The sequence below is a fragment of the Columba livia genome, chromosome 4 (assembly GCF_036013475.1).
Source record: "Columba livia isolate bColLiv1 breed racing homer chromosome 4, bColLiv1.pat.W.v2, whole genome shotgun sequence".
In the NCBI taxonomy this organism is placed as follows: domain Eukaryota; kingdom Metazoa; phylum Chordata; class Aves; order Columbiformes; family Columbidae; genus Columba; species Columba livia.
In genome coordinates this window covers 63,811,186-63,838,645 of record NC_088605.1, presented here as the reverse complement: position 1 = coordinate 63,838,645, position 27,460 = coordinate 63,811,186, and the positions used below count along the sequence as shown (strand labels likewise).

Below are 27,460 nucleotides of genomic sequence, written 5' to 3'. Positions count from 1 at the left end.
AAAAGGCTTAGTGCTCTCTCCGAAACACAGTAGCCAGAAGAAACGCTTCAGGCATTGTAATCTTGCCTTTAAAAACAATCTGAGCAATTGTACCATGTAAGTCCAGGGTCAGGTTTGTATGTTTGAAGTTTGTACCTAATCAATGAGTAACCCCCAAACTTCGCTTTCAGAGCTAGCGTGATGCAAAAGGATGGAAAAGCCCCTGCTCATGTGTCTCTGTAAGCGCAACGTCTTCAGGCTCTGGAGCAGCAGCAGAGCATGTGTCAAGCTGTGCCATCCTCCCCAGGGCTGCCCTGCATCTCTGGGTGCTTGGTGGCCTTTGCCCTATCTGTGCCATTTATTGCAGTGGTGTGATTGCACAAGTTGCTCTTAGATGCTTTGTCCACCCTTGGACATGGCGTAACATTGCTAGTGGAGTAAATCTTGTGTTTCATTGAAGGCTGGCATTTGCCTGAGTCCACTTTTCTCCCCCCCCTCCAATAAATGGGTAAATGTAATGCAGTCCTCAGGGGAAATAACTATCAGCACACTGTGTGTTGGTCTGTCTGATTTCTAAAAGGCTAGTTTTAACAAGAGGAAACAGTCATCTTCCAAGGAAATGAAACAAATTATGTATAAAAGTTGCTGGGTTATTAGGAATTTACATGTGTCACTGAAAATGCAAGGAATGTTTCTCTCAGTCATGCAGTGGCCTCTGTTACATTAGGGCTGCTGGGCTCTTCAGTAGCTTCTCAGGTGTTGGGCTGATGGTGCAGGTGGACATTATGTGGGCAAATGTCCTTTTGGGGCTGGTGTAGGAATTTGGGAAAAACAGCTGTAGCAGTGTTTGTGATAGAAGATACAGTGCTCAAGGGCACTACTTGATTGGCTGTGCCTTGCTTCGGAGAAGCATTCGTTTTGTGAAGGGGGCTGGGAAGTTCTTTTGTGGCATGTGTGGGTGCACCGAATGTTTTGTGGAAACTTCTCGACTAAACAGCGATTATGTGGTTGTTGGGAATTGAGCTCAGTAACCTGGGTGTTCTCTTCGTGTCCTGCAAGTGTTGCACGCTGAGTTCCATAGCTTTTACTTGTTATTGGTATGAGTCTTAAAGCTTGGTTTAAATGTTTTGCCTTTTCTGTGCTTGCATATGTATTCTCTTTGCTTACAGGCATAATAATTATAGCCAATTTGTACCATTAAACTAGCTGTGGTACAGTGAGTCTTGATGAATCTGCCTTTACTTCTGACCTGTTGGAATTGACAGATCCACTTCAGTTTTAGAATATGTTTTAATGAGATCAGTGTCACATCAGATGCATTATATATAAACCTGAGTATATTAAGTGTATGTCAAAATGAAGTGAAAAATACCAACACTTCTATGACTGTGAAGAGTGAGAATTTCAAAGAGTAGTAGTGTTGCTGGCACTTGAATCCCAGGTTAGGAAAGGGAAAAAACATGAGATAAGTGATTTTACTGAAAAAATTCATAGTTCTTCCATTCTGCCTTTTTCAGTATAAAAATACCTCCTTATTTTTATTGAAAGATGTCCCATGAAGAATGAGTTATTATAATTTCTGGTTGTGTTTTGGTTGTTGTGTTGTTTCTTTTTTTTTTTTTCCTTCCCTGAAGGTTATAAAAAGTTACTTGACTTCCCAGTATCCTCTAAACATGCTGGGAAAATGTGCATGTTGGTGGCTGAGCAGGGAAAGCCTGCACCTTGAGTCAGCACGTAACCATCACCATCCATAATCTGTGTTTGTTTTTTATGTACTTTTTGGGTGACTTTGAGGTCACCGTCACCTGCCAGAAACCCATTGTCTTTGAGACAGAGGCACAGTGAGACCCTGAAGAGCAGCAGAAGTTCAGTCCGTGTGGTTGTAACTCTTGTTAGCTGTTCTAGTGTTGCCTCTCGAATGTATGTTCTGAACTGTAGATATGACCATCTGGTGAGAGCAGCTCAAAATTATTTTAGAAGTTGAAAAAAGCTGCTTTATTACTTCTAATGACAAAAAAAAGGGAGGGGGGAGGGCATTAATCTTACGAGGTTTGAGACTTGTTTTGAGAAGCCGAATACTGCTTTTCCATCTGTCACCTAGCTCCCTGCAAACTTGGGTTAGGTTCAGAGATGGGAAAATGAGATCTCTGGATTTTGACTACTTTTTCCCCACATGGGTCTATAAAGGGACCTCATATGAACTTCCTCAAATTGGGTATTTCTTTTAGTGTTACTTATGAGAGCACAGGCTTTTCAATGTGGCCAGCTTCAGAAACCTGACTAGAGTGGACAAGGAAATCAACTGCCTTGTCTAATACTCTGTACTTCAGGGAAGTGGCTTTTGTTCTGCTTCTTATTTCCTGAAGAACTGTGGAGAGTGCTGGAATTGGGAGTTGTAAACACTACTCTCTTCCTTAAACAGCAATACATTTTGTTTTTTAAAAGGTGTGGTAGGAAGTAGAAGCTTCTGAGCTTTTCCTTATTTTGTGACTTTACAGAAATATGGCTAGGAGAAGATGGACTCAAAATACACTTACCAAAAGGATGTGGAGGAGCAGAATTTCAAGTTCGCTTGTTCATCACAAGCTCCTGAGTGTGTCCTTATGTATAGGCTATGTTATTTTGCTCTATGGTGCATAATGCTTTTCAGACCCTGTGGGAATGAACCAAGAAGTGAGGATTCTAACCATAAATATGCAAGTTATATTTCTGAGATAATTTTTCTTTCTTTTTTTTTTTTTTTTTTTTCCCATATCTTCTTTCCTTATGGGAGATATTCCCATTCTAAATGAGTATGTGCTTTTATATTGCTATGGCTAATATTTCTTTCAAATACAGAAAAAGTATGTGAACTACTAGGGAAAGGTACCTTACAGAATAGGTATTTATTCCCGTGTTTTATGCCATGTAGCAGCTAATTGATTGTTCAGTTCTGTCTTAGTGTGTTTTGGATCTGCATATTGGCTTTCTGTCTTCACAAGTGACCATATCAGAACTTGGCTCTGGATCTACTACATTTATACCAGACCTGTGTTCAGATGATTTTAATCGTCCAGGCTGGTCTGTGTATTTATTCATTGGCACCATTTCTATCTGCCATATACACAGAGTTCTGTACTGCCTCAAAGCAATTCTTCTGGAGAGAATTCTTCTAGCACTATAAGAGGTTGTCATTTATGATTCTTTATTCCCTGGCATCAGACATTATGTCTGAACTTTGACTCTGTAAAATGGTGACAAAAGATCTTGGTGAAGTGAAGCATTCAGTTTACCTTTATTGAGGAAAATTAGCAGCTCAAGACTGTTCCCTGTTTCAAAGACAGCTGTATTAAATCCCACTCTGGAAAGTCACTCTGTGGGAGGGAAACTCCCCCCCACACACACTTTGCATGTTTAATATATAAAAAAAAGGACTAAATCTTGCAGTGCTTGGGCTCTTACAACTACAGGATGTTTCAGAAAGATGGACCAAATTACTTACTGCTTTGAAATCGGGTCCGTCATTTTGAAACACCCTGTGTATTAAGTTCATTGGAAGTGTAGGATAGAGTCTCAGGTTCAGTTGCTTGTGATCTGCTCTTGATGATAAAATTCAAAAATGCTTATTTGTTTTCATTTGAATAACTTTTGGAAGAGAAGATATTTTTGTGCTTTTGTGGAAGTAGTGTCAGTCTTTGGGTTGGCTTTTTGGGTTTCCTCATTTTGTGAATTAGTGGGAAGTCTTAGTGGGAAGCATTACTGAGTTGACTACAATGAGACATGTGCTCAGTGAACGAAGTTGTAGTTAACTGCGTATGAAGGGTCAATGACAAGAGTTTTGCTGAAAGGTTTTTAGGAGATCCCAGCTCACATGAAAATGAGGAGTCTAGGTTTTCTGCACCTACCTAGAAACAGAAAAGTACTTTGACATCTAATTTCCAGATCTATGCCCCAGAAGTATGTATGAGGGCTTTGCTGCTAGCTGAACACCCAGACCTTGTTCATATTCATATTATGATTGATACGTGGTAAGCAGAGACTCAGGGGATTTGATGTGCATCTAGAGTCCTTGTCAGCTTAACTTATGGTGGATATGCCTTTCTGCTATTGTCTTGTCATATTTTTTCTGCTTTTCAAGTTACACTTTTTAATAGCTCTTTACATGTAAATTCTGACTAGCTATTTACAGCTTCTTTAATGTTTCTGAGTTTAGTTTTGTTCCACAGAGAATACATGTGAAAATACTAGTGCCCTGCGAATAGCTGCTGAAACGATTTGGAACTTCTTGCCTGTACATCAATGATTCATGTGCAGTTGAACTCAGTATTGCTAGAAGTTGGGCATTTCAAAGGAACTTCTATGTAATCAAATTGTGGTCTGATTCATGGAAAATGGTGCTAGGCATAGAGCTAGAAACATACCTGCAGAAGAAAGTAACTCTTACCTTAAAGGTAGTGCCTTCCAGGGCATAGGTGTTGCATGTTTAGTTAATCTGGAAAAATGGCTTGCTGCTGATGATGTTTCTTTATATATATATACACATACGTATCATATATATATATATATATGCAGATATATATATACACACACACATAAGTGAACAACTTAAGTATTCGATTTAATAAATCTGGCACTTTAAACAGGAATAAAACAGTTCCAAAAATGTATTAGCCAAAGTAAATATTTACCTAAGCAGTAAAAATGTTATTGTATAGCAAATCTAGTGTTAGAATGGGCAGGGAAAGTTAAGCACATTGACTGCAGATATTCAGTGATTTAAAGACCTCTCAGAACAAAATACGCTTTTGTTTCGGGTGAAGGTGTTGGTAGGGTTGTCATTGATACTCTCCAGTCTCGTTCACCTGCTCATATGATGACTGCCTAATTAATGATCTTTGAGACTTTCGCTGTTCATATTTCAGATGCTCTTTAAAGTTGTTTGTTTTCCTTTGTGTGCTTGTAAATCCTTGAATGCCATCAGAAACACAACTTGATGACTGTGTGTTATTCTCTTGGGTTAAGTGCTGTCTCATTGCTTTGCAGGCTGCCTGCTGCTTCCTGTGGAGATCATGAAACGACGTCGGCTTCCTAGCAGCAGTGAGGATTCTGACGACAATGGCAGTAAGTGCTCCTTTGTTGTAGAGTGCAGTAGATTATGAGTTTGAAAACACATTTTGATGCAGTGTTTTATGTGACAGAGGGATTTTGCATATTGGTTGGAGTGGTAGAAATGTGTATTGTAGGAATCCAGTTTTGAACTCAGTCATTCTGAGTACAGGTGGATGGTAGAGCTGCCCCCCCGCCCCCCCACCCCCAGCCACTGTATTGACTATACAGTGTTAGTTAACAAGGCAAAGTTGGTCATGTTCAAAAATCTTTGCAAGCAGCATAAATTATTACTACAAAACCAGAAATTGCATGGAGACACCTGCTAATGTTGTCCACAGCTTAGTCTTTAACAGAAGTTTGCATTAGGATTTTAAATTTGCTTCAGTGTTCCTGTACTCTCTTATGGAATGGAAAGATATATTGCTTCAAACTTGAGCAGGAAAGATTGATGATGCATAAAAGTTGTTCCTTACTTCGTTTGCAGATCATCTTACTTGAGGAATAATTTACAAGAATTTGAATTCAGTAAATCAGTAATTTTGATACAGGTTTATTTAACTGTTTCTGTACTGACATAACTAACACTGAGCTCTGTATTGTTTATCTCTTGTGTTTGGATTCCAGGGATTGATAGTTTTCATTTAAGAAGAAATTAAAACAGAAGGGGGGTGGGGGGGAAGATGGCAGTTTGGGAAACGTGCCCAGGTATTTTATTTGCTCAAACAAGCAAGCTGATTGTACTTGACAATAGTGCACATTAGCCAGTTGTTAGAGAGGTTTTCCTGGTTTTAATTTGATCTGAGTGCACATCTTCAAATTCTGAAGTCTTTTGTGAGACTTCAGTCTGAAATGTAATAGGAAATGATCAAGGAAGCTTTCCAGGTGCTTATGAAAGCTCTAATCTGAGAACATAGCTCTGTGCTGCGCTGTGGCCCTGCACGGGTGACTGCTGCACCTGCATGCGTTTCTTAGGAGTGTCTGTGCTGCGTGAGAGTCTGTTCCACTATCTCTTATGGCCAGATCTGCACCTTAAAACAACCTTGGGCCAACCAGTGCTGAAATGAAGGAGTGGTAAAAGGATTGGAGGAGGTGAGAACTAGCAAGCTGATTAGGAGTCAGTCCAAATAAGGATTGAGTAAAATCTATTAAAGATGTGTGAGATTTGGCTTGTTTTGGAGAACTTCCTACATATAGTGATTTTGGAAGGAAAAAATGACTAACCTATTTTTTCTTGGTTAGAATATTTACTTGGGGTTATCAACATTGAAACTGGTGTATTTCATCAAAGGTGACCTGGACTTCCCAAAACAAAGATATGTTTTTACTTGTAAAATAGACAAGTAGCAGCAAATCTTTCCTTAGAATTTTACTTTACCCTTTTCTCATTCCCTAGCAGCTTTATATAGTAGTGTTTCATTTTGAGAAGTGTTTATTTTAACTCTCTTACCTCTTCTTTACTCTTTGATCCTTTCATGTGGCAATGTTACAGGCTTTACCAAATAAAATATGAAGCAGATAGTCTTGGAATTGAAGTTCTGCAATAGATACAGTTGACTGATCTGTTGCTGCTTATAATACTTGTTTGTAATGTCATTTGGTATATAACTATTTGGAATAGAGCTGTGTGAACTATGTTTTCCAAAAAAAACATATTTTCATCTGTTCCATAGGTCAAGATCTAAGAAAATAAGTTAGGGAAAAAATAGCCAACACCTTGCCCTTTTATAATGGCTCTGATTTAAAGCCTAATTAATATGAATAACTATTTCTTCAATAAATTATGTGGCAAAAGCCAGTGAAATTTTAAGTGTATTTTCAAGTATTGTTTGAAATATATACCACTTCTGTTTTATTACAGTTGTTTTTCTTCTTGATTTGATTCTGGTTTTTTCCTATTGTGAAATTAGTGGGCAAATTCAGATACAGGTTCCTGCATATTCATTTTATTACTATGCACATGTTCAGAAAGATTAAGTGTTAATAGTCAGAAGCTGAGATAACATTTAATGTAGGGTCAGCATCTCCAAGGCTTTTTGTCATTCACACTTCCATGAGAACAATGTTGGATGCTCAGGCCCTTTCCCTCCACTTTTCCTGTTATAGGAAATACCAGTAGTTCCGTGTAACTGTGTGTGAATGTCAAGGGTCTCCCCTTACAGGTTTAACCTTCATTCAATCTTTTCTTGTCTTTGGTAGCATTATTCATTACTTTCACTGTGTTAATTTCTGTATAGAGATTCATAATTACTTTGTCAGTAGTATGTCTGATTCACTATCTTGATGCTAGAGTTAGGAGGGTAAGCAAATTGTGTTGCCTAAAAAAATAAAAGGTAAAAATTTATGTGAATTTCTGGGCTCTATGTTGAAGCCTTGAAGCTTCTCAGTAGCTATTTTTCCTTCTCAGAGATTCGAGAGGCAGAAAACAATTAAATAGACTATTCTGAGCACTTCAAACAGCCATCTTCTAATTGAAAAGTTGAAATTTTAATCAACACTTAGTTGGAATCCTGTTGCCAAACATCTGCTTCCCTTCAGTCAGTGGCACCTCTTGACCCTCTGGCGCGCCTCTTGCATTCCCATCATACTGAACTCGATAGTCCTTCAGCTTAGAGAGCACTGCTCTCCCTCAGCTTGCAACGTGGGGATTTGCCCTCCAACTGTTGGGTTTCTTCAGTTCTGAAATTGAGTTTTCATGCTGTGTCTTAGTAGTTTGTGTGATCAGGCATCTGAGATTCATCATGAGTGTCACTGGATAAATGTTGTTGAAGTAACCTGAATGATGATGCTTGTCTGGGGTAGACTCCAGTGTGTATACTAGTGCCACCTGGAAAATATTTTGACATGAAGAAACACATATTTTATTTTTTTGAAGTCAGGAATCTGCATATTTATAAGGTAGTAATAATGAATGGATAATGGAATTTATCTAAAAAAAATTAATGAACATTTATTGTTTTCCATTAGGTTACCAAACTGAATCAGTTTCCCCGATAGTCACAAGGTGATAGAAAACCCAACCTCATACCCCAAGCACTAAAGAAGTGTTACACTGAAGACAGAAGGATACCTGTAGTTCTTCCGAGGATGAAAAAGGTGCTCTCCTTTTGTGAGATGAAAGAAGGGAGAACCATTTTCATTTGGTGTGAAATACAGAACTGAAGAAAGCTTAACAACATGGTTGCAGTCCTAGAGTACATACGTGTATTTACTGACATAAGATATTTTAGTGTGGGTGGTTATATGCTATTTGTAGTATTTTAAAGCCTTGCAGCTTAAAGACAGAACCCTTGCTTTTCTCATCACTAGCTTTTTTGCCCTCTGACTTGATCCTTTCCCAAAATCCAAGTGCAGACTTCAGGCCACCAAAGTGTTTATTTTATGTCCTTCAGCCTAACTATTGAAAATTGTTGAGCTGTGTCCCCTTAAAATCAGACTTCTAAATCCTCATTTAGACATGAGGCCAAAATAGCGTATTTGAAGCACTGTGCAAGAGGCATCAGCGAAAGTTGTGCACAGCAGTTCTGCAGTTAGTCCCTGGGTATCTGTGTGTGTTCTCAGAGATTTCGTCTTCTGAAATTAATAGGTCACTTTTGAACATTTTATCCATGAAATATAATTGAATGAAAAATGGCTGTAGGCATAGTTCTGGATTTTGAACTTTTATCTAAATACAGAGGAATGGTATCGGGAGAGGCTTGGGGAAGAGTTTAAGATTATTGGCACCTCAAAGTAACCCTTTTTTGTCAGCTGGCAGCTTGTTAGTTTCTGTCCCTTTCCAGATAATGTATTAGAGCAACTATAATAGATGTTAGTATTAGCCAGGCCCATCATAAAAGGCTTGTGATGTACATGTCATCTTCTTCCAAACCTGTATGAAGTTAATTAGTAATGTTTACCTCAGACCCAATTATGTCCTTGTTGTCCGCACAGCTGGCTAGGGCTTTGATATTTTTATGCAATTTTTGTTACCTTGTATTTCAGCGTGTTCCCCCATTGCAAAAACTCCTTATCCTTACCATTCCAGGTCTCGCTCTAATTAAATGTTAGATACTGAAACCATTTTATCTCTCATGCTCTGTGTTTGACCTGACTTTTTAGCCTCGTTGGTCTGTAAATCTGTGAAGGTGCTTTGTGCTGAATATTCCATGTGCTTTGTTTCCTGGTGAGATAAAGCCATGCAGTGGAGTAGTCTCCATTTATAGCGTCAGGGTATCCCTTTTGCACAAATTGCTTGGACACATGGACAGATTGTGTTTGAGACAAGATCTGAAGCTCAGATAGTTGTAGGGAGCTCGGGTTAAATCCAGGCCCTCCTTGATGTCAGAGTCCTTGTTTTTTCACAGAATCACAGAATGTTAGGGATTGGAAGGGACCTCAAAAGATCATCTAGTCCAATCCCCCTGCTGGAGCAGGAGCACCTAGGTGAGGTTACACAGAAAGGTGTCCAGGTGGGTTTTGAATGTCTCCGGAGAAGGAAACTCCACAACCTCCCTGGGCAGGGAGTGAGGAATTCAGAACATGATTTTCTTCACATTTTACTTGGTCCCATGATGCTTCTTCATTTATTCTTGGAGGGGTTATCAGTTCATCATACTCCTACATGCAAAGTATCTGAAAGAAGTGCTGAAGATACTTGCAAATGAAAGATTTACAAGGTTTCACATCAGTTCTGAGAAATTAAAGATTTAATACTTACAGATTATGGAGTATCGTTCTGTAATTAAGATGGACCCTCCTCTATCATTGCTAAACAGATGTTATTTTAAAGTTAAACATATTTTGCCAATATCCGTTGCTCTGGCTGAATGATGGGCATCGTAGATTTAGAAAGGGCTTTTCATCTCAGTGGACTGCTGTTGTGTTTGAGATGGATCCCAGAGTGCCTTCACAGAGGTTGCTGAGTACATAACCTTAGGTGTGTGTGTCATTTACCACAGAATTGCAGCCACTGCTGGTCTGAAGTGTGGTAATTACTTAGCAGTGTGCCTAATGCTGTGCAGCATTGCATGAAAGGGAAGTGAAGAACAGTTTTCAGTTGAACTGGCTGGTATGTGAGTAATGCTGTTTAAACAACAGAAGGTAACATAGTACAATGCTAGAATTCAGGCAAAGCAACAAGTTTAGTGATCCCTGCTGTGCTTTTGGAAAAGGGTTGTGGCATTTGAAGTAATGACAAACAGTCGGAACCATCTTACCTGAAGGTTAAGCTCACTGGGGCTTTTGAGCAGTCTGGAAGAGTGATTTGAAAGATTTACCTGGACTAATAGGATATCCTGTCTGAGGAAGGGACATCACGGGATCGTCACTGTCGCTTTTACAGAGGTACATTTCTCTTTACAAGACTGAGTATACCTGCCTAACTGCACTTGAATTGTAAGGCCTGACAACATCATATTACCAGCCTCTGAATGCTAGCTTGGGAGTTGCTCAGACTGACTTTTATAACCTGTAGTAAAACTTGTGCTAAAACTTTGTTTACTGTGGTGGTAAAACAGTGCTACGGTGGGAAACCTTGGGCTAGGGAGCTAGAGTGGCACTGTTAGGAGAGTGTCACTCTAGAGAGTTCCTGGAGTGTAGAGTTCCTCACTGTTAGGAGAGTGACATGTGCCTATGCGTATTTACATGTGTCTTCTTTGAGATGATAAAACTAAAATGTGTGCTACTGAGAAAAGCGATGATAGGAGGGAACTTGTATTGAACTGCTGTAGCAGGGAGCTGCAAGGACTGTTCATTATTTGTGTCAGATACTGAGCAGTTGTGCCATGTTGTGGCAAAGCACTGCAGAGATCATATGGATCCATGCATTGTTCAGCAGCTGCCGTTGGGTAGTTCTCAAATGACGCTAAATTCTGAGTAGCATCAGTGTTGATAAGAGATAAAAGGCCTTTGCTTTTTCTATCTTGATCTTGAATGAGATTGTTTTGTAATAATATACTACTGTATAAAGATAAGGAAGATAGATGTACAAATCCTTCAGCGACAGAAACATGAGAAGGGGAATTTGGCTATGTGAAATGATATCATAGGATGTGTTTGCATACCTGTGGCTTTCTCTGTGATAAGGCCTGAAGACTTCTGCACAAACAGCTCTTTCTATACCTGCCATAATGGAAAACTGCCCTTGGAGTAGTCCGATTCGGTTTTATTTGTGCTGGAATTTGGGTCTGGACATGTGGAGTTACGTCTAAGTGACATGAAACCTTGCTGCAAAGAGTTCTGGGCCAAGCACCAAACTGGGAGACTCTTGAGCATCTTTGTTTCATCATCAGGCTGCAGTTCTTCCCGACAGTGTTGGCAGCAGCACCTCGTTGGTCTCAGCGTGAGCTGAGGAAGAATATAGGCATCTGGAAATGCCAGTGTTAAGCAGAAGTGACAGCCAGACATAAATCCATGTCAGGGATGTTTTGCTCTGTTGTGCTGCCTGGTGTAATGGTATAGCGGGAGTGTATTTATGAAGGGAGAAGTGCTTTCAGACACCCAGTGATCTGAGGCTTTGAAGTGTTCAGAGGCTGCAGCAGCAGGTAGTTCTCCAGGGACACAGCTGGGTGCCTTGCAGGTGGCTTTACAACAGCCTTGTGTGTGATACTTAATAGCTGAGCCTTTTCTGCTCATGCTGAGGAGTATATTAGTTGTGGGGTAGAATTCCCAGAGGACCTGAGTCGTTTTATTGGTCCTGAGGAGTTTCTGTTTTGATGGTCTTTTTTTTGAATTAAAACATATTCTTGGCAGATCATTTAATAAATAGATAGTTAGAATTGATTAAGTTTTTCCTTTTGGGAAGCATATGTTCTTCACAAATATGGAAAAAGAATTCACACTCCTTGATTGCTTTCTTTATTGTCAGGGAGTGTATATGTTAGGGACACCTTGTAGGAGTGTTATAAAAACAATGTTTACAGTGTAAGGTGTATATGATAGCCTAAGGGAACAGAAGGCTTCCCTACTTGAGTCTTAGAAGTCTTCCTCCAGCACCAGTAGTATGTTATAACTTTGCCTCTCTTGCTGTGAATTATACTTCATTAGTTGTTTGAGATTTGTTTAATAAGACACCTTTTATCTCTGGTTGCTAATGATGATAGTGATGAATATTTTGGATATGTTTATTTAGCTCTGTGCTTTGAAGTTGTGTATTTTTCTGATTCACATACCTTTTGGTAGTATGGGCTCTCTTAACATCTCATTGATTTTCCATCTGCTGTAGGACTAATTTCTCTCATGAGGTTTATAATGTTATTATACAAAGGTTTTACGTCTCCCAAATCTCAGTGATTCAGACTTCCCTTATATTTTTTTTTGTTATTTTACCAAAGCTGGGTTTAACTCTGCCTTGTTCTTTTAGTATTTTTTCTAGTCTTCATGATCGTAACCCAGTCTGGGTGCAAGGGTAATAATCAGAAAACTGTTCATCAGTATAGTCATTTTTGATGTTTAATGTGAGAGGATAATTTTGGTGAAAGGTGTCTGGAGTTTTTCTAAAATTAATTAATGAGGTTAATGTGCTTTTATAATACAGAAGAGCTGGTTTGATTCCTGTGTTTGTTTTGTCCATAGTAGATTGTTCCTTCCGTATAATCCAGGAATGGTTCTTACTTCACATATTCAGATTTAAAGATTAGATCATTAATCACTGAAGTGTTATAGCTATAATTGCCTGTGAACTTATTCTTTCAGTGCAGTCCCTCTTCTGGATTAGATATGAAAATGATACTTAAAAGGCAAATAACATCCTTCATTTTCCTCCTGCCCTTTTATTGGTATACTCCAAGCGGGCGGATTGCTTATGAAAGCAGCTTTGGGTGATTCAGTGACCTGGTCTTGGCACTGTTGACGGCAGCGAGATTTTGCCGTTAACTTTAATGGAAGCAAAGTTGAAACTCTTCTTTGACACTTCAAAAACAGTTAAATTTAATGCTGTCATGGGCTGGATATTTTACTGTCATTTGATGGGCTTCTTTAATTTCTTGCATTTCTGTGGCTAGGTGGTGGTGGCTGGTTGAGTCTGTGAATGCATGCCTTATAGTTGGGTTTTGTTTATTCAGTGAGTAAATGTTTTCTCTATTGAGTGAAGCCCTTGCCAAAGGTCATCTGTTAGCTACAGTTACAGAGCTTAGTAGGTAGTAAAATCTCAGTCCCATGAGAAATCAGTCCACCTTTTTCTCATAGTACTATGTATAGACACTTTACACTACTCAGAAAAATACAATAGTCTCTTCAGTAACTTACTAAAAATGTTATGTTTTCACTATGCATACAACAATTTTATGTGCAAGGAAACAGCTATTAGAGAACTATGTAAGAAACTCTTTCTTCCCTTGTTGTAGGAAGTTGGCATGGAAAAAATACTCATTATAATGTATCCTGAGGAAGGCTGACTGTGTTTGAGTTGTCCCTTGTGCATGGAAGTTTTACACAGTGTGCTTTCGTCTAGTGCTTTAAAAAACCAATTTAAAATGAAAATGCTGTAGTTTTGGTGCTAAGAGATGACTCTTCATGTTGCATGAAATAGTTAATCAATCCAGTGTCCTAACCTTTGTGTACATGAACTGTGTCTAAAATCAGAAGTACACATTTAAGGCACTGTTTTGACATGTAGCATCTGCAGATGACACAATAAAGAAAGGGGGATGGAAGATATGCTAGGGATTATTTTACTCCTCACCTTTGTATAATAGCTTCGCTGTGGCATGAGAGAGACCTGGAATTCCATCTTTTAATACCCACATTTAAAAAACAAAACCAAACACCACCACAACAAACAGCAACAAAGAAAACCCCCCACAAAAAACAACACAGGAAAACCCCCCAACAACACAAACCACAACACACACCAGAAAATCACGTAAATGCGTGCTTGTATTCAGTTTATGGTAAGTTGTCATCAGAGCTGAACTAAAACACGCAGGTAAAGATCCAAAATACATGATACTGCTACTGCTCTAATTTTGACAGATGCACACGTTACTTGGGAACAACTGTGTTAAAGCTTCCATAATCACCAGTTCTTCTTCCCAGAAACTTGAGACTCAAACATCACTTCACCAGCGCAGCTCGTTGTTCTTAATTCCCTGTTCTATATTCCGGCTCCCTTCCCCAAGGCCAGCAGTGTACAAAACACTCAGATCCAGAATGAATTAGGAATTTCAAAGTGTCTGTCTTGCTGGTACAGTGGTCTAACTAGCTGAATACCTCGCTGGCAGATAGTTGGTCAGATAGTCATGTCTTGCCAGTGGAAAATATCAGAACACAGGAAAAATGAATACTGATCTATGTGGAGATATATATAAATATATATATATGTGAGGTCTGTGTTTTCTAGTGAGTCTGTTGATTAAAGAAATCACATCTGTCTGAATGCTAAACCACTATCATATTGCTTTGTGTCAGGAAAAATCTGTTTTTCTGTTACGAATTTTAGCTGTATCTGACACGTTTTGAGTGATTTCACTTATTCCCTTCTGATTTTTTTTAGATTGAGTTTGGGTATGGGCTGATAGGATCTTCAGATGGAGTTTATCTGTATTTCTGCTTGTGTTTTTTTCTTTAGTTTTCAAGAGAATATTTTAATAGAATGGTAGATAAATTATCTTGGGAGTCTGGCTTTCCACAGATGAATAAATGGCAGTCGGTCACTTTTCTTTTTCCCTTCATAGAAATACAAAGTTGTAAAGTAGAGGGGCTTAGGAAAAGGGCCCGTTACTTTTAAAAGCCTTTCAAATCACCAGCTTTTACATTAAAACACTAACATTTGCTTAAAAGAATCTTTTCTGTATTCTTACTTCAGAAGGTAATATTTTCAGCTGTTTGCTGCATACCTTCCTTCAATTTTGACCATTATGCATGTTCTGTGTAACGTGTTATTCAGTGCTGCGTTACAGAGTGGTGTTTGTTGGGTCGTAACTACAACATAATGAATTCTTCTGATGACTAGTTACTCAGTCATATCTTTCCAATGAAAGTCTTGGAGAGTTGCTTTACTTTGAAAATGATTTATGGTTTTGATAGAGAACTTATCCCATCCTGTGCAATCTTTTTGAACAGTACTTTCTGATCCCCAAGAAGTTTCTGCTGGATGATGTGAAACGATGCTGCTTTTATGGACTGTAGCCTGATTTTTTTTATTCCTAGTATCTGTGTGCCCAGGCAGTGAAGAAATAAGCAGTGTAGGAAGGCCTGTGCATCGGATCACTTTTGTCTATCATTAATGCCCAGAGTAGCAAAATCTGTGTTCAGCCTACAGAGTTCACCATGTAGATCCTAGCTTCTCTGTCATATAGACTTGTTACAAGTCCTTCATCTCTCCAACCCGTAAGGGTTTATTTGCTTTTCTTTTAATTACAACTGTTTAGTTGGCAGTAGAAAATACCCGCCATATCTGTAAATCTTACTGAATTAAAATTAGTTCATTTGCACAGGTATAATATACGCTGCTGTTCAAAGCACCACCTTGTCAATGGAGTGTAGTTTCCTTCTCTTTTTCTTTCCTCCTGTTACAAAATTTGAGACTCTGTCAAAAGGTTTCAAGCCAAAAAGGTATAATTTGTTTTGAATGTAATCAATAACCATGCAGACAAACATCGTACAACCACACCGAGAGACTTGCTCGGGAGAAGAGACAACGGCGTGTTTTGTGGTTGCTACTGTGTCCATGGCAGTGCGTTTCATTTTGAAAAGGCTTACTCAAGTGAAAATTGGGTAACCAGTATAGCTATTTAGGACATCAATACATGAGCTTCAAAGAGTACATCTCAGGCTATTGGCAGACCTCCTGCTCAGTTATTAATCTGTACAAAGTGGTTTATTGATGCTCAGAGGGAAGCATGTTATGAGGCAGCTTTCTTCAAATGCTGAGTGAAAGGCTGATAAGTGCCATGCAGCCAATACATGAATGTATCAGTAGAAAATTATAAACAAAACCAAACCAGAAGAGTGATCACACAAGTTTATGACTGAGTAATTTTTATTTCATGGTTCATCTTGAAAGAGTCTTCTGGGGGCTCCTCATAGAAGCCTGATTCTGGCTTGCCTTATATAGTCCCACTAAAATCAATTGGCTGCCTCGAGAGTGTGGAAAGAGCAAAGGCTTTTATTGATGGCAGCACTGTCTGCAAATGATAATTTCTGTGTCCTAGGTTTGTCCACCTGGTCCCAGCATTCCAGATCTCGACATCAGAGGACTTCGTGTTCCAGACATGAAGATCGAAAACCTTCTGAGGTATTTCTGGTATTCGATTTGCATTTTGTTGCATCTGTCAAATACAAAGCTGTATACATGTAATGAATCAATTTCTTCTGATTTACACTTTCTTTTCTCTTTTGCTACATTTTAGCTGGCACCTGCCCCCTCCCCGCCCCCCTTTTTTTTTTGGCAAGAGAAGAGGGAGTTCAGCTGTTCGCACAGCCACTGCCAGCACCAGTTTCTATCTGTGAATTTTGCTATAGTCTGACACCCATTCAACATAGCTGCAGAGTCTTTCTACTAGTATTTTAGGCATCAAGGTTTATTTATAGTTTGATTTGTGAACAGTGAAAATTTATATTAGGTGCATTTATTTCGTGGTTGGTATTTGGTATTGGGTTTTGGTATGTGATCTTTGTTAATGTGCTTGTCAAACCAGAAATCTGCTTCCTGACAGTTCTGTCTTGTGTAATGCTTTGAGGAAATCCTATCAAGGGAGATATAAATCACTTTGAACTTTCCAGGATGGATCAGCTGTTAGTAACACATAAATGCGATCCAGTTCTTTGGAAATATTCTTGCTGAATCTCTGTGTCTTCAGGCATATACCACACTGCAGACTTTGCAGAGGCTGCGAAAAAAGCATTAGCTTTGGGAGGTGGAATTTCTTCATTTAACTTACTTCCCTAATACCTGTATTTCTGGTGCGTTAGTGAGCGATGAGTGTCGAGAAAGAACATGCTTTATTAATATCCCCAGTGACAGTGTACCTAAGTCCCAGGGAACAGTTGTGACAAGAAGAATCCCATTCATTACTCAGTGTGAACTACACCGAATACTACTGGTGGTTTCTGATCTTCTTTTTTGATTGTTGGCTCTTAAAGACCTTTTTAAAAGATTATTTTTAACATGGAGACCTCTGATGAATTTATTCTTGCTGGTAAGCCCTTGGGCCCAGTTTTGAGAACTACCTTTTGAGAGGCTATCCAGAAATAATCCAAGATAATTACGAATCTTGCAGTTGGCTTGGTTTGTTTTTGTTTTTTTCTGCTTCTGTTTTCTTCTGTCCCTTTTCTTGTGTTTATTGTCAGAATCTTTGCAGTTTTGTGCTGTTCCCTCTTGTTTTCTCAGCCTGGATGGACTACTCATATACTTCCATTCAGTTCTGTTCCAGTCTTCTCCTCTCTCCCTCCCTGCCTATGCGTTGTCTCTGCTTGCCACAGCACGCTATTCTAATAAGTGTGCTGGCAGAAAAGTGACACTTGCTAAACTCCCTGGGTGGAATCCTGGTCTCATTGAAGAGGATGGCAAAATTCCCGTTGACTTCAACATGGCCAAGGTTTCACCCTTTAGCTTTGAAGCATTCAGTGCTTCTGAGAGCCAGCACTTCTGTAAGCTCTGCTTTGCTCCAGGCAGTCTGATTGCATCAGAAATTAGAGCAGAAAGAATGGTGTCACAGGGCCAATGGCCTGGGAAGGAGTTTCTTGGCTGTCAGGTGCTGCGTTAGTTAGCTTTTGAGAGAGTTTTGTGACAAATCTATCTGAGAGCCTGAGTTACTCTGGCTCTCAGATTGAACAAGTTTTGCATCCCATTTTATGTTTTTGGTCTTGTTTTCATTTGACATTTGATTGCTTTAATTCAAATCACTTGGAAGGGCAGGATCCCCTGGCCAGCTGTGCGTATTTGTTTTGTGAGCCAGTTTACTTTGTGGCTTATTTTTCATTTCTTGATTGGAGCCTCACAGGACTTGTAATTGGATTGCGTAAAACATTTTTTGTATTTCATTACCTGCATTCACCCTTTCCTTCATATGGTAATATTATTCTTTATTTTTTAAGGCTGGCAGTTTTTTGAACATGTCAAGACAAGTGTTAAGAAAAATGTCAAGATTTTATGCTTTTTTATGGCAAAACCACAGCGGAAACAGAAACATACTGAGGCAGAAGTGGGATAGTATGTGTGTGTTGGGAGGGAGGCGGGGTTTCAAGAAGTTTCAAGATGTGCAGTGTGATAAGGCAAATCACACTTAGAAATATTCTCAGAAGTACAAATAACCATCACCTTCACTCTTTCCCTTCCTAAGAATTGTAGGGAATCTGTTAAGATTTCAGGTGTGTGAATAGCATATGACAGAAATGGCTATCCTGAGGAGACCTGCCTAATTTGTCCTCTGGTCTAATTTGGTTCTTCCTCAGCCATATGCGACAGTTGGCTAACGTAAAACAGACAGTGTGAGCATTGGTTTGGGGCTGGGTAGGAGACTGGGGGATGGTGTCACTTTGTCCCATTAGGAGCACTACCACGACAATGTCTTTTCCTTTGGAACTGTGCGATGTGGGGCTGCATGGATGCTGACTCTGTCCACCACAAACCGAGAGGTCTGCAGGGAACTTTTGTTAAAATGTTACCTACTTTCTTCTTGTGCTGGTGGTGCTTACTTTTTTGTCACCTGGTTGCTTTTTAATAGTTTCCTTTGAATGTGGCATTTAGTAGTTAAAATTTGGGGTTGTGGAGGTGGGGAGTGCTGAGTGCAGTCACTGTAGTCCGCAGCAGCCTTGCCTTGCAGGAAGAGTGGGGTGAGGAGAGCTGGGAGACATGTAGACAAGTGCAGGCTTGTAGTTTGATGCCTGTGATAGCACCCTTTGCTTTCTGTGGTGCTGACAGGCAGTGGCAAACCAGGCTGAAGCTGCCGCAACAGCAGCTTCAACAGCAGCATGCCTGCTACCAGATTGAATCCCCTTTTATTTCATTCTGTGGCTTGTTGAAGACAGCACCACCGCTTATCTAATGCTGCTAACCCCAAAGCTGCCACACATCCTGCTCTTTATAGAGGTGGATACCTTTGCAAAGGCAAAGTGAAATTAGAGTTATGATTCAGAGGTGTTTGTAGATGTCTGAATAACAAGCACTTGTGCTGAACATGGAGCTGCCACCAGAATTCCAGTTTGGGTCTTAGTTTATTTGATCTTTTAGGTTATTATTTTAAGTACTTGCACAAAGAATCATCCCCTTAGAATTTCCTCTTGCAGCTGGTCATTGCAGAGTCACGCCTTGATTTCTACCACAGGGAATTTCTGGAATGTCTTTGGATTAGTCAGAGCTCCAGTAATTAAAAACCAAAACAAAACAGAAGAAACACCAACCGAAATTGTTGGAGCAAAGATGGAGGTAAAAGTGGTAGTACCTTTCAGCATCATGTCTCCGGTGCAGGGGAGCATCAGGGCTCGTAGTGGAGTTAGCTGGAAGTCATTTTATCAGTATTTGCACCTTCTGCCACCCCTTTCCCTGCGATGAAGCTAAACTTCTGTCCTGCAGTGGGCTGGGTTAGTTCACTGTTGATACAGTGATGTTGTTACGCACTGTGCTCCATGGTTACCCTGAAGCTGTGAATCATAGAGTGTAAATATCAAATGTCAGTGTCTCTATTTTTCTCTCTTGGTCACTCTCTTTGCAGGTGTTCAGAACGGACCTGATCACTGCCATGAAGTTACATGACTCCTTCCAGCTGAACCCTGATGAATACTATGTGCTGGCAGACCCCTGGAGGCAGGAGTGGGAAAAGGGAGTTCAGGTGCCAGTTAGCCCAGGGACCATCCCAGAACCAGTAGCCAGGTATAGTGTGGAGGAATGTACACAAATACACGTACCTTTATGCTGGCAGCTTATGTCTACATTGCCTTGGCTTGTTGAGCTTTACTCCAGTGTCTAGCTAGAAAGGGCTCAGTTCTTGGAGACAAAGAGCAATCTGTGTCAGCTTTTTGAATGGTTGGAGAGGTCAAGAGTCAGGCCTGTTCTGCCTGTGTGTTGAAATATGAATGTTAGAGAATTATTTTTGGCATGACATTAGGATGGAGTATGGTGACAGAGCCTTAAAAAATAGCTTCCCTTTTTAAGCCCAGACTTGACCTCACTCAGCATTGCTGGGAGAGCCCTTGTCTGATGCTTCTTGTGCTTAGTTCCAAGCCATCGGTTCCTTTCAAGGAACAGCTAGACGAGCTGGATTTAAGGGGCAGAGAAAACACAGTATTTATTTTGGTTTCACATTATTCTTTTTGTTGTTTCATTTACTATCTTAGGAAATTTTTTGTTTTGCAACATTTCAGCTGTTTTAAGAACCATCCAGATGTGCATGCCATTAAATACACTAATGTAAGATTTTGTAGCTCTTATCCAAGAAACCCTTATTTTCCTTACCTTGTTTGGGACACTTAGATACTATTTTCTGTTTCAAATTAAACAACACAGTTGTAAGGGCAGGAACATGCTGCAGCCCATCTATCTATTTTATGCTTAGTTGGGATTGGAGTTGGAGAAAGTGATAAAAACAAGGATTATTGCTGTTTAATCATATTAGATTTCTTTGGGTAAGTCCAGGCTGGCCCATAACACATTGCCAAGTGACTCACCAGTGCTGGTGGGGCCAGAACAGTCCAATCGCTGATACAGAGCAAAAAATTTTGGGTGGCACTACACTTCTTCTGTTAGATTTGCATCTGCCAGCTTTAACCTTGCAGTAGGGGGACTACAGGAATGTTTGTTAGGGCTTTTTGTGCTCTGTGCAGCAGCCTGCAGACAGCTGCACAGCCCCGCTAGATCTGTACACACATCAGGTAAACCCTTTCCTTCCTTCTCCTGAAGGACTGAACCTGGAGAACTCAGCATTTTCCCCTCTGCTGTGCAGTTTGGAAGACAGGAAAATACCATTTTCCTGCAGGCTTGAAGTCTTATGCACACTGGTCTCACACAGTCCCTGCGTAAATACACATTGTTCGTGTGTACTCACGTAGTCTCCTCACTGCTTTTGCTTTTAAGCATCTCCCAAGGCTGCGGGATGGCCAGGAGACCTGTGGACTTCACCAGAGGGAGACCTTCCAGGGGTCCCCCACCCCCATGTGTTTCAGGAAGGTGGTTTAGTGGCTATATTAGGTCCTGGTACTTGCTTAGGGGAGAGAGCTTTTCTTTGCCAAGGTGCAACAGAGATGTTGCTCCAAATTTAAGCTGTTAAAGGAGAAAGAGAAAGAAGGCATCCACAGGTGTAGTTGTCAGCACAGGAGTTACCACTCTTTTTTAGTTGCTGAGCTGAGTTGTTGTATGGTTGTACTGGTGAACACCTGCTGGTCAGAGTCACCCTCTGTTCCCTGATTGTTATGCTGTTTGCTCCCTCACTAAACACTCGGAGAGCCCTGCTATGGTGGTGCTGGAGTGCTGGAACTGTTCTGTGCCTCGATTTGAGAGGGGAGGGAGATGTTATTGTAAATTGAATTGTCAGTAGTCATACAGTAGCTGGTGTAGAACAGAAGGAAAATACAGTACAGATAGCTGATGATAATAAGGTACATAAGAGAGAATAAAAGGTTTTTGCCTTGCAGCAACTAGTCAGGGCAGCAAGAGTAGGTCCAGAGGGGTGGGGAAAGGAGTGAATCTGTGTGGTGGTTCAGTGTTTGTTGTCAGATTGATAATTCAGTTGAGGTTGTTGTGGTTTTTTTTTGTTTTGTTATGTAGTGAGTGTTGGTTTTTTTCTTCTTTCTATCACAAAAAATGAAGAGATGAAGATGTTTTGAAGCCGAACTATTTGTGCTTATTTGTTCTGTTCACTATAGTGGTATTTAGACAGCGTGTGCAGAGTGCTGCTCCAGAGGCTGTGATTTCCACATGGAGGGGTACTCAGGGAAGAATTTGCAGTACAGAAGATTCAGAGACCAGTGCCCAGTTTAAAATAAATTCTCTATGAGATGTAGTAGTCTATAATATTTTAATACTGTGCAGTATGACCAGGAACAGTTTGGGGAGTGTAGTTAGCCAGCAAGGGCATTCAGGTTCTTATTCTTCCACAGTCCTCTTCTGCACCTCAGAAAGCCCCAAATTCAGCATTTGGCCCTCCCCCGTCGTGTCGCAGATTGTTGTAGATGAGGGGCAGGAGACTGAAATTGGTAGAGGATACTGAGATCTGTGTGTGCAGACACAGCAGCAGCAGATCAGGGTCTTCTGATGGGAGGAGGAGTTAACATGTTGGACTTCAGGGGGATGCAAAATAGAGTAGGGGTTGTCCTGCTTGTTGTGGAGCTTAGGCTGTTCCCAGCAGATAGTTGTGTCTGCATGCAGTGGTGCCATCTCCTCCCTTGTAGAACAAGAGCACAAAAAGAATCACTGACTGGTGCTGCAGGAGGCAGTGATTTGGCATTGTGGCCTGTCACTCCTGGTGGTACCAGCATTACCTTGTGAATTGAGTTTCATCCAGACTGACTGAATTTCAGAGTGTGCAGTTAACTAAGAGAAGGTGCAGTGTCCCCAACTGTGCTGCAGGTGAACTGACAGAATTATCTTGCTGTTTAGAGGCGAGTCATCAGCTTGCTGATAGAATAACTGCTGTCCTTTGTGAATTGGGCAGCTTTGCAAAGTTGTGGCATCACAGGCATCTGACCTGGAACAAGTTATGTGCTGTAGGTACTTTACTGTGTTTTGGACCAATGCCTGTGGCTGAACAAAATTTCAGTTAGCTTGCAGCTAAAATACTCTCTCATGGTTGGTTCTTGGCCAACTGGAGCATAAAACCTGAGAGGAGGTAGTTTCAGCACCAGCTGATTAATATTTGCACTTGGTCCAGCATGACTTTAGTGATTGTGAAAGAGGAAATGCAGACCCAGGATGCCAAGAGCTTGGATCTGCTTGGGTAAGTGAACATGAAGCCAGTGCAGATTACGGAGTCTCTCTGCAAAGGTCTTTGGAATTTCACGAAGATGGCAGTGCTGTAGACACACTTGCACGTGCGCACAGACACACACTCTCTACTGTAAGAAAGAAAACTTCAAATGGAGCAGCAAATACTATTTTTTTTCCTTGAATTTGCTTGATCTTGGTATTGTAGTTAAACTGATGGATTTTTAAAAACAAGTCTTAAAACAGATTTAAACAGCTGTGTGGACAGCAGCCATCACTACATAAATAAAGTGTTCCTGCTCTAGCTTTAAACAAGTGTGGATTTCAGGTAAGAGTAACGACAGTTCTATCCTCTGACATTTTCATTTCATTTAGAATTCTGGTAATTAATTTAGTTTCTAGACAGCTCCAATTTATTTCTTATAATGCTGCCAATCTGTTATGGAAGTGCACTGTATTGTTTTCTCTTCCCATCTCAGTGGTGCAAGATGATTGCTTAGATTATTGCTGATGGTTGTTAGTCACTTAGAAGGAAGCATTTTGAATTCTGTAGAAATAAGCCTCTCAGCAACCCTGCATACCTGATGTCTGCTTGTCTGTTTGTTTTAGGATTGTGTCTGAGACGAAAGCTGTCACGTTTATGCGTCCCAGGAAGTACATTGTGTCATCCGGTTCGGAACCTCCAGAGCTGGGCTATGTTGACATCCGAACCTTAGCAGACAGCGTGTGTCGCTATGATCTCAATGATGTGGATGTAGCATGGTTGCAACTTGCCAATGAAGAATTCAAAGAAATGGGTGAGCAATGAGTGCTTGTGGTTTTGTTGCTTTTTTTTTTTAAAGTTAGCAATCGTAAGAATAGTTTTAGGGAGGGCAGCAGTGGGAAGAGATGGTAGTGATATGGAGAGATAGTAATCATAGGAGTTGGGATAGTCATGGGAAACCAGGCCTGATGTGATTGAGCCCTAAGACACATGCTTTTGTAACTGCTGAGTTGCATCTGCTTAGACCAGGTCAAAATCTGGCCACATGGGTTTTTTTTCTCTGCTGCTTTCCGTTTCACAAGGGAATTCTCACAAAGTTCCCCTTTTGCCATCACGGTCCTTGAAGAAAATAGCAGATAGACTATCCAGGTAGTTTTTCCAGTTAGTCCCTTTATTTAATTATTTATTTGTTTGTTTTTCTCTGTGTCATGTATCCATATCATCTTTTTAGCTAGAAGTGTTCAGTGTGAAGAAGGGGCAGAATCTTGGGAGGTCTGGAGAACCTACGCCAGCTGAATTGCACAGGGAATGAGACAGTAAGGAATTCCTGCCGTGATTTATTTGAGGAGCCTCCCAAACTTTACTGTGACCATGTGCTCCAGTTTTGAAGCAGGAAAAGATGCTGCCACAAGAGGAACAACTGTTCCCTTTTCTATAGGATGGCTTGTGTGTGGGAAGGGGCAGGGGAGCAGGGCAAGAACAGAAGCATTCTTCCGGTAAGGTGTGCGCTTCAGGAAAGGATTTAACTGGAATTGAAGATGATGTAGATCAGCACAGAACTTTTACCACATAGATAAGGGGATAGATGCTGTGACAGATGGAAGAGGTGTGGACATGTTGGTGAATACTGATTTTTGTTTTAGCATTGTGGCAGTTCCCTGCTTTGGGTTACAGTTAGTCATACGGGTTTTACCTAGCTGTAGCCCATACATGCCATGGTTCAAGACCTCTAAATCACAAACTGACAATTTATAACTCTTTAAAAAAAAATATTCTCCTACCTATGAAAGAAACTGATGATGCAGCCCTGAGCTGGTCTCTTACCCAGGCCTTTTTTCCAGATCTCGAGACAGGCCTGCTCAGGTTTAGTGGTGGGCTTAGACATTTTGAAAGTAGTTCATGATTCAAGAGTGTAGGTTACCTTTCCAGTTATCTTCAGGAAAACAGCAGCAGCAAGCCCCCTTAGATTTCTTCAAATAAAAAGTTAAAACACTTTTTATGATTTGTAATTGATACTCATCCAACATAGATAATCCCCTCTGTTTTTTGCCAAAACCAGAGGAGGGCTACCACAGCGTTACACGGGGGGTGTGAGTAGCATTAGTGATAGAGTGCATAAGAGGAGCTCTTCATCGTGCAGATTCGTACCTGTGCTTGAAGGCCTGTGGTAGCCATTCTGCTACACCAACATGACCTTCAAAAGTGTACATTGCACATGAACCACTGAACAGCTAGAATTTGACAGATCTGATCCTCAGTGTTGTGGTTTGGTGCAGTTTCTTGTAGTTTGCTTGCTCTGAATCTTTATCCACTCGGTTTTGCTGTACACAGAGGGAAATAAATGCTCCTGTCAGTACGAGGCAGTACATTATGGGTCTTGAAACGTGCCCGTGTGCTCTGTCAGATACTGCACGCTACAAATATTAATGGGCATTTGAAAAGCGAACTATATCCTGGTCTCCAGTTATAGCACTTGCTTTATGGTGTCCCTGCATCTGTGAACTCCCTGTGTTTTGGGTACCTGTCGGAGTGCTTCAGGTACTGAAAATGTATATTCTGTCTATAAAAGAATGAACGTAAACATTTTAACTGAAGCTGCAGCCACTTGATTCCCTTTTTTTTTAACCCTTATAAATGCACAGTCAATGACTTACCTCTGAAGAGCTTTTTGTAAAGTGATAGCAATTGTGAGGTTAGAATTTAGTTTCAAACTGGTCTAAAACCTGCCATCATCTGCTTTGCTGGTGCAGTGTTTGGGGCTGCTGGGCAAAATTCGCAACTTGATCAGCAGGATTTTGTATGTTCCCTCTTGCTACCTTTCAGCTGCTCAGTTTGGGTAGCAGGGGATGCGTTGATCTCTTTTGCAAGGATTTACCTGTCAGTAAGGGAAGCTGGAAGTACTTTTGGAGAGTGATTGTCTTCTGATTTGGGTGAGCTAGAGACATTTTTTTGGTTGTTGTTTTGTGGAGTTGGTGGCTCAGTTATTCACAGAGAGCCACAGGGAGGATTATCTTGTTAAAACACTTGTTGCCATCTTCTGTATGTCACAGTAAATGTTAAGTATTGGGAATCGGACCAAAAGCAGGATATCCTAAGCTTACACTTCATTGTACTGATTTAAGTATATGGAAATTATTGTGCTAAACTGATTTTGCAAGAGAAAAATGATGGTTTGCAGGAATGTAGCTTTCTTTGTTTTGTGTGTGTGTGGCATGATTTTGTACCGAAGGTTAGTGTAGTACTGACTTGGAAGCATTACAGCCAGCTCATTGTTGCACCAAGTGAGAGATGGAAGCCAGAGGGGGAAGCACTGTCCTCTCTTTTGATATTTCTCTTGCTGCTTCTATTACAGATATTGTTTTCACATCTATAATAGTAATTTAATTTCAATTTTGAATTATAAAATACTGTAATGTATTTTATACTGCAATGTATTTTATATTCAATGTATTTTATATAAAATACTGTAACAGTCTGTAGCTGTGGTGTCATGAAAAATTTTCTGATGGATGCTGTTTGAAAAGACCAAATCCCAGGTTAGATGTTGCATTTGTTTTTTGTCCTGCAGTTGATGTTGCATTTAATACAACTGTGGCTTTGACTTTTTAAAACAAACTAATTTATTAGTGTAGCAGGGTCTGATGGAGACCTCGGTTGGGATTGCAGTCTGTTGGGCTGGATCTTGTAAAAGCACAACTATTTCTAGACACTGCAAGTTTGCTACAAAGCAGTTTTTGTCACTGGTTCCCCACCTCTGCCTCCATCACTTTTGGTTCAAAACACACTCAAATCTTTCACCAAAAGAGTCAGCGTCTGGGTTGTAAAATCAAAGCAAAATCCATAGACAGTGCTGTTTCAGAAGGAAAAACGAGAACAAGACCAGGAAGCCAAAATAAGTTTATGAAAGTTTTTCTCAGGATTTTGAAACATTGGTTTGGGTACTCTGCTTCTATTAGTTTAATGCAGTTATAAGACTTACTTTTTTTTTTTTTTTTTTCACAGTTTTTCTAGTTTATGCTGGAATAGGAACAGCTGTCTAGGAATTAAATGTGTTAATGTGCGGGCCAGCTATATCTACTCAGCTGCTAAAAAAAGAAGCTGGAGTTACATGTGGCAGTGGTTGTGACTATTTCCTTTAACTGTTTGCCAGGGATGCCCGAGCTGGATGAGTACACAATGGAAAGAGTCATTGAGGAATTTGAACAACGATGCTATGATAACATGAATCACGCTATCGAGACGGAAGAAGGACTTGGGATTGAGTATGATGAAGATGTTGTCTGTGACGTCTGTCAGTCTCCAGATGGAGAAGATGGCAATGAAATGGTGTTTTGTGACAAATGCAATATTTGCGTGCACCAGGTATGGTGGCCAGGGCAGATTCGGGGGCAGTGCAGGGGTGATGACAAACTTTTCCAAACCATTAAAGATTACAGGTTGGATTTTTTCCAGTGACAGACGTCGATCCATTAAGTTGTTGCGGAGTTCACCATTGGGTGGTGGGATGAATTAAGAAATTATATAATTGAGAAAGAGAATTGTTAAATGTAATTCTACAAATGTTCTGCTAAGCGAGT

The 27,460-nt window shown here is 40.3% G+C and overlaps 1 protein-coding gene across 22 annotated transcripts in view; it reads left to right on the top strand.

The window, feature by feature from the left end:
* The window catches only part of JADE1 (jade family PHD finger 1), a 163,515-nt gene that overhangs the window by 122,821 nt on the left and 13,234 nt on the right, over positions 1-27,460 (top strand). For 13 of the 22 annotated variants that reach the window (XM_065062064.1, XM_065062072.1, XM_065062073.1 and 10 more), the window contains 5 exons: positions 5,002-5,079; positions 16,197-16,279; positions 19,698-19,855; positions 23,510-23,697; positions 27,034-27,245. In XM_065062064.1, coding sequence (XP_064918136.1) covers positions 5,028-5,079; positions 16,197-16,279; positions 19,698-19,855; positions 23,510-23,697; positions 27,034-27,245 — 693 coding nt within the window. In that variant the 5' untranslated portion in view covers positions 5,002-5,027. The remainder of the gene's footprint in view (positions 1-5,001; positions 5,080-16,196; positions 16,280-19,697; positions 19,856-23,509; positions 23,698-27,033; positions 27,246-27,460) is intronic. The other 9 variants (XM_065062079.1, XM_065062074.1, XM_065062075.1 and 6 more) reach the window with 1 other exon arrangement.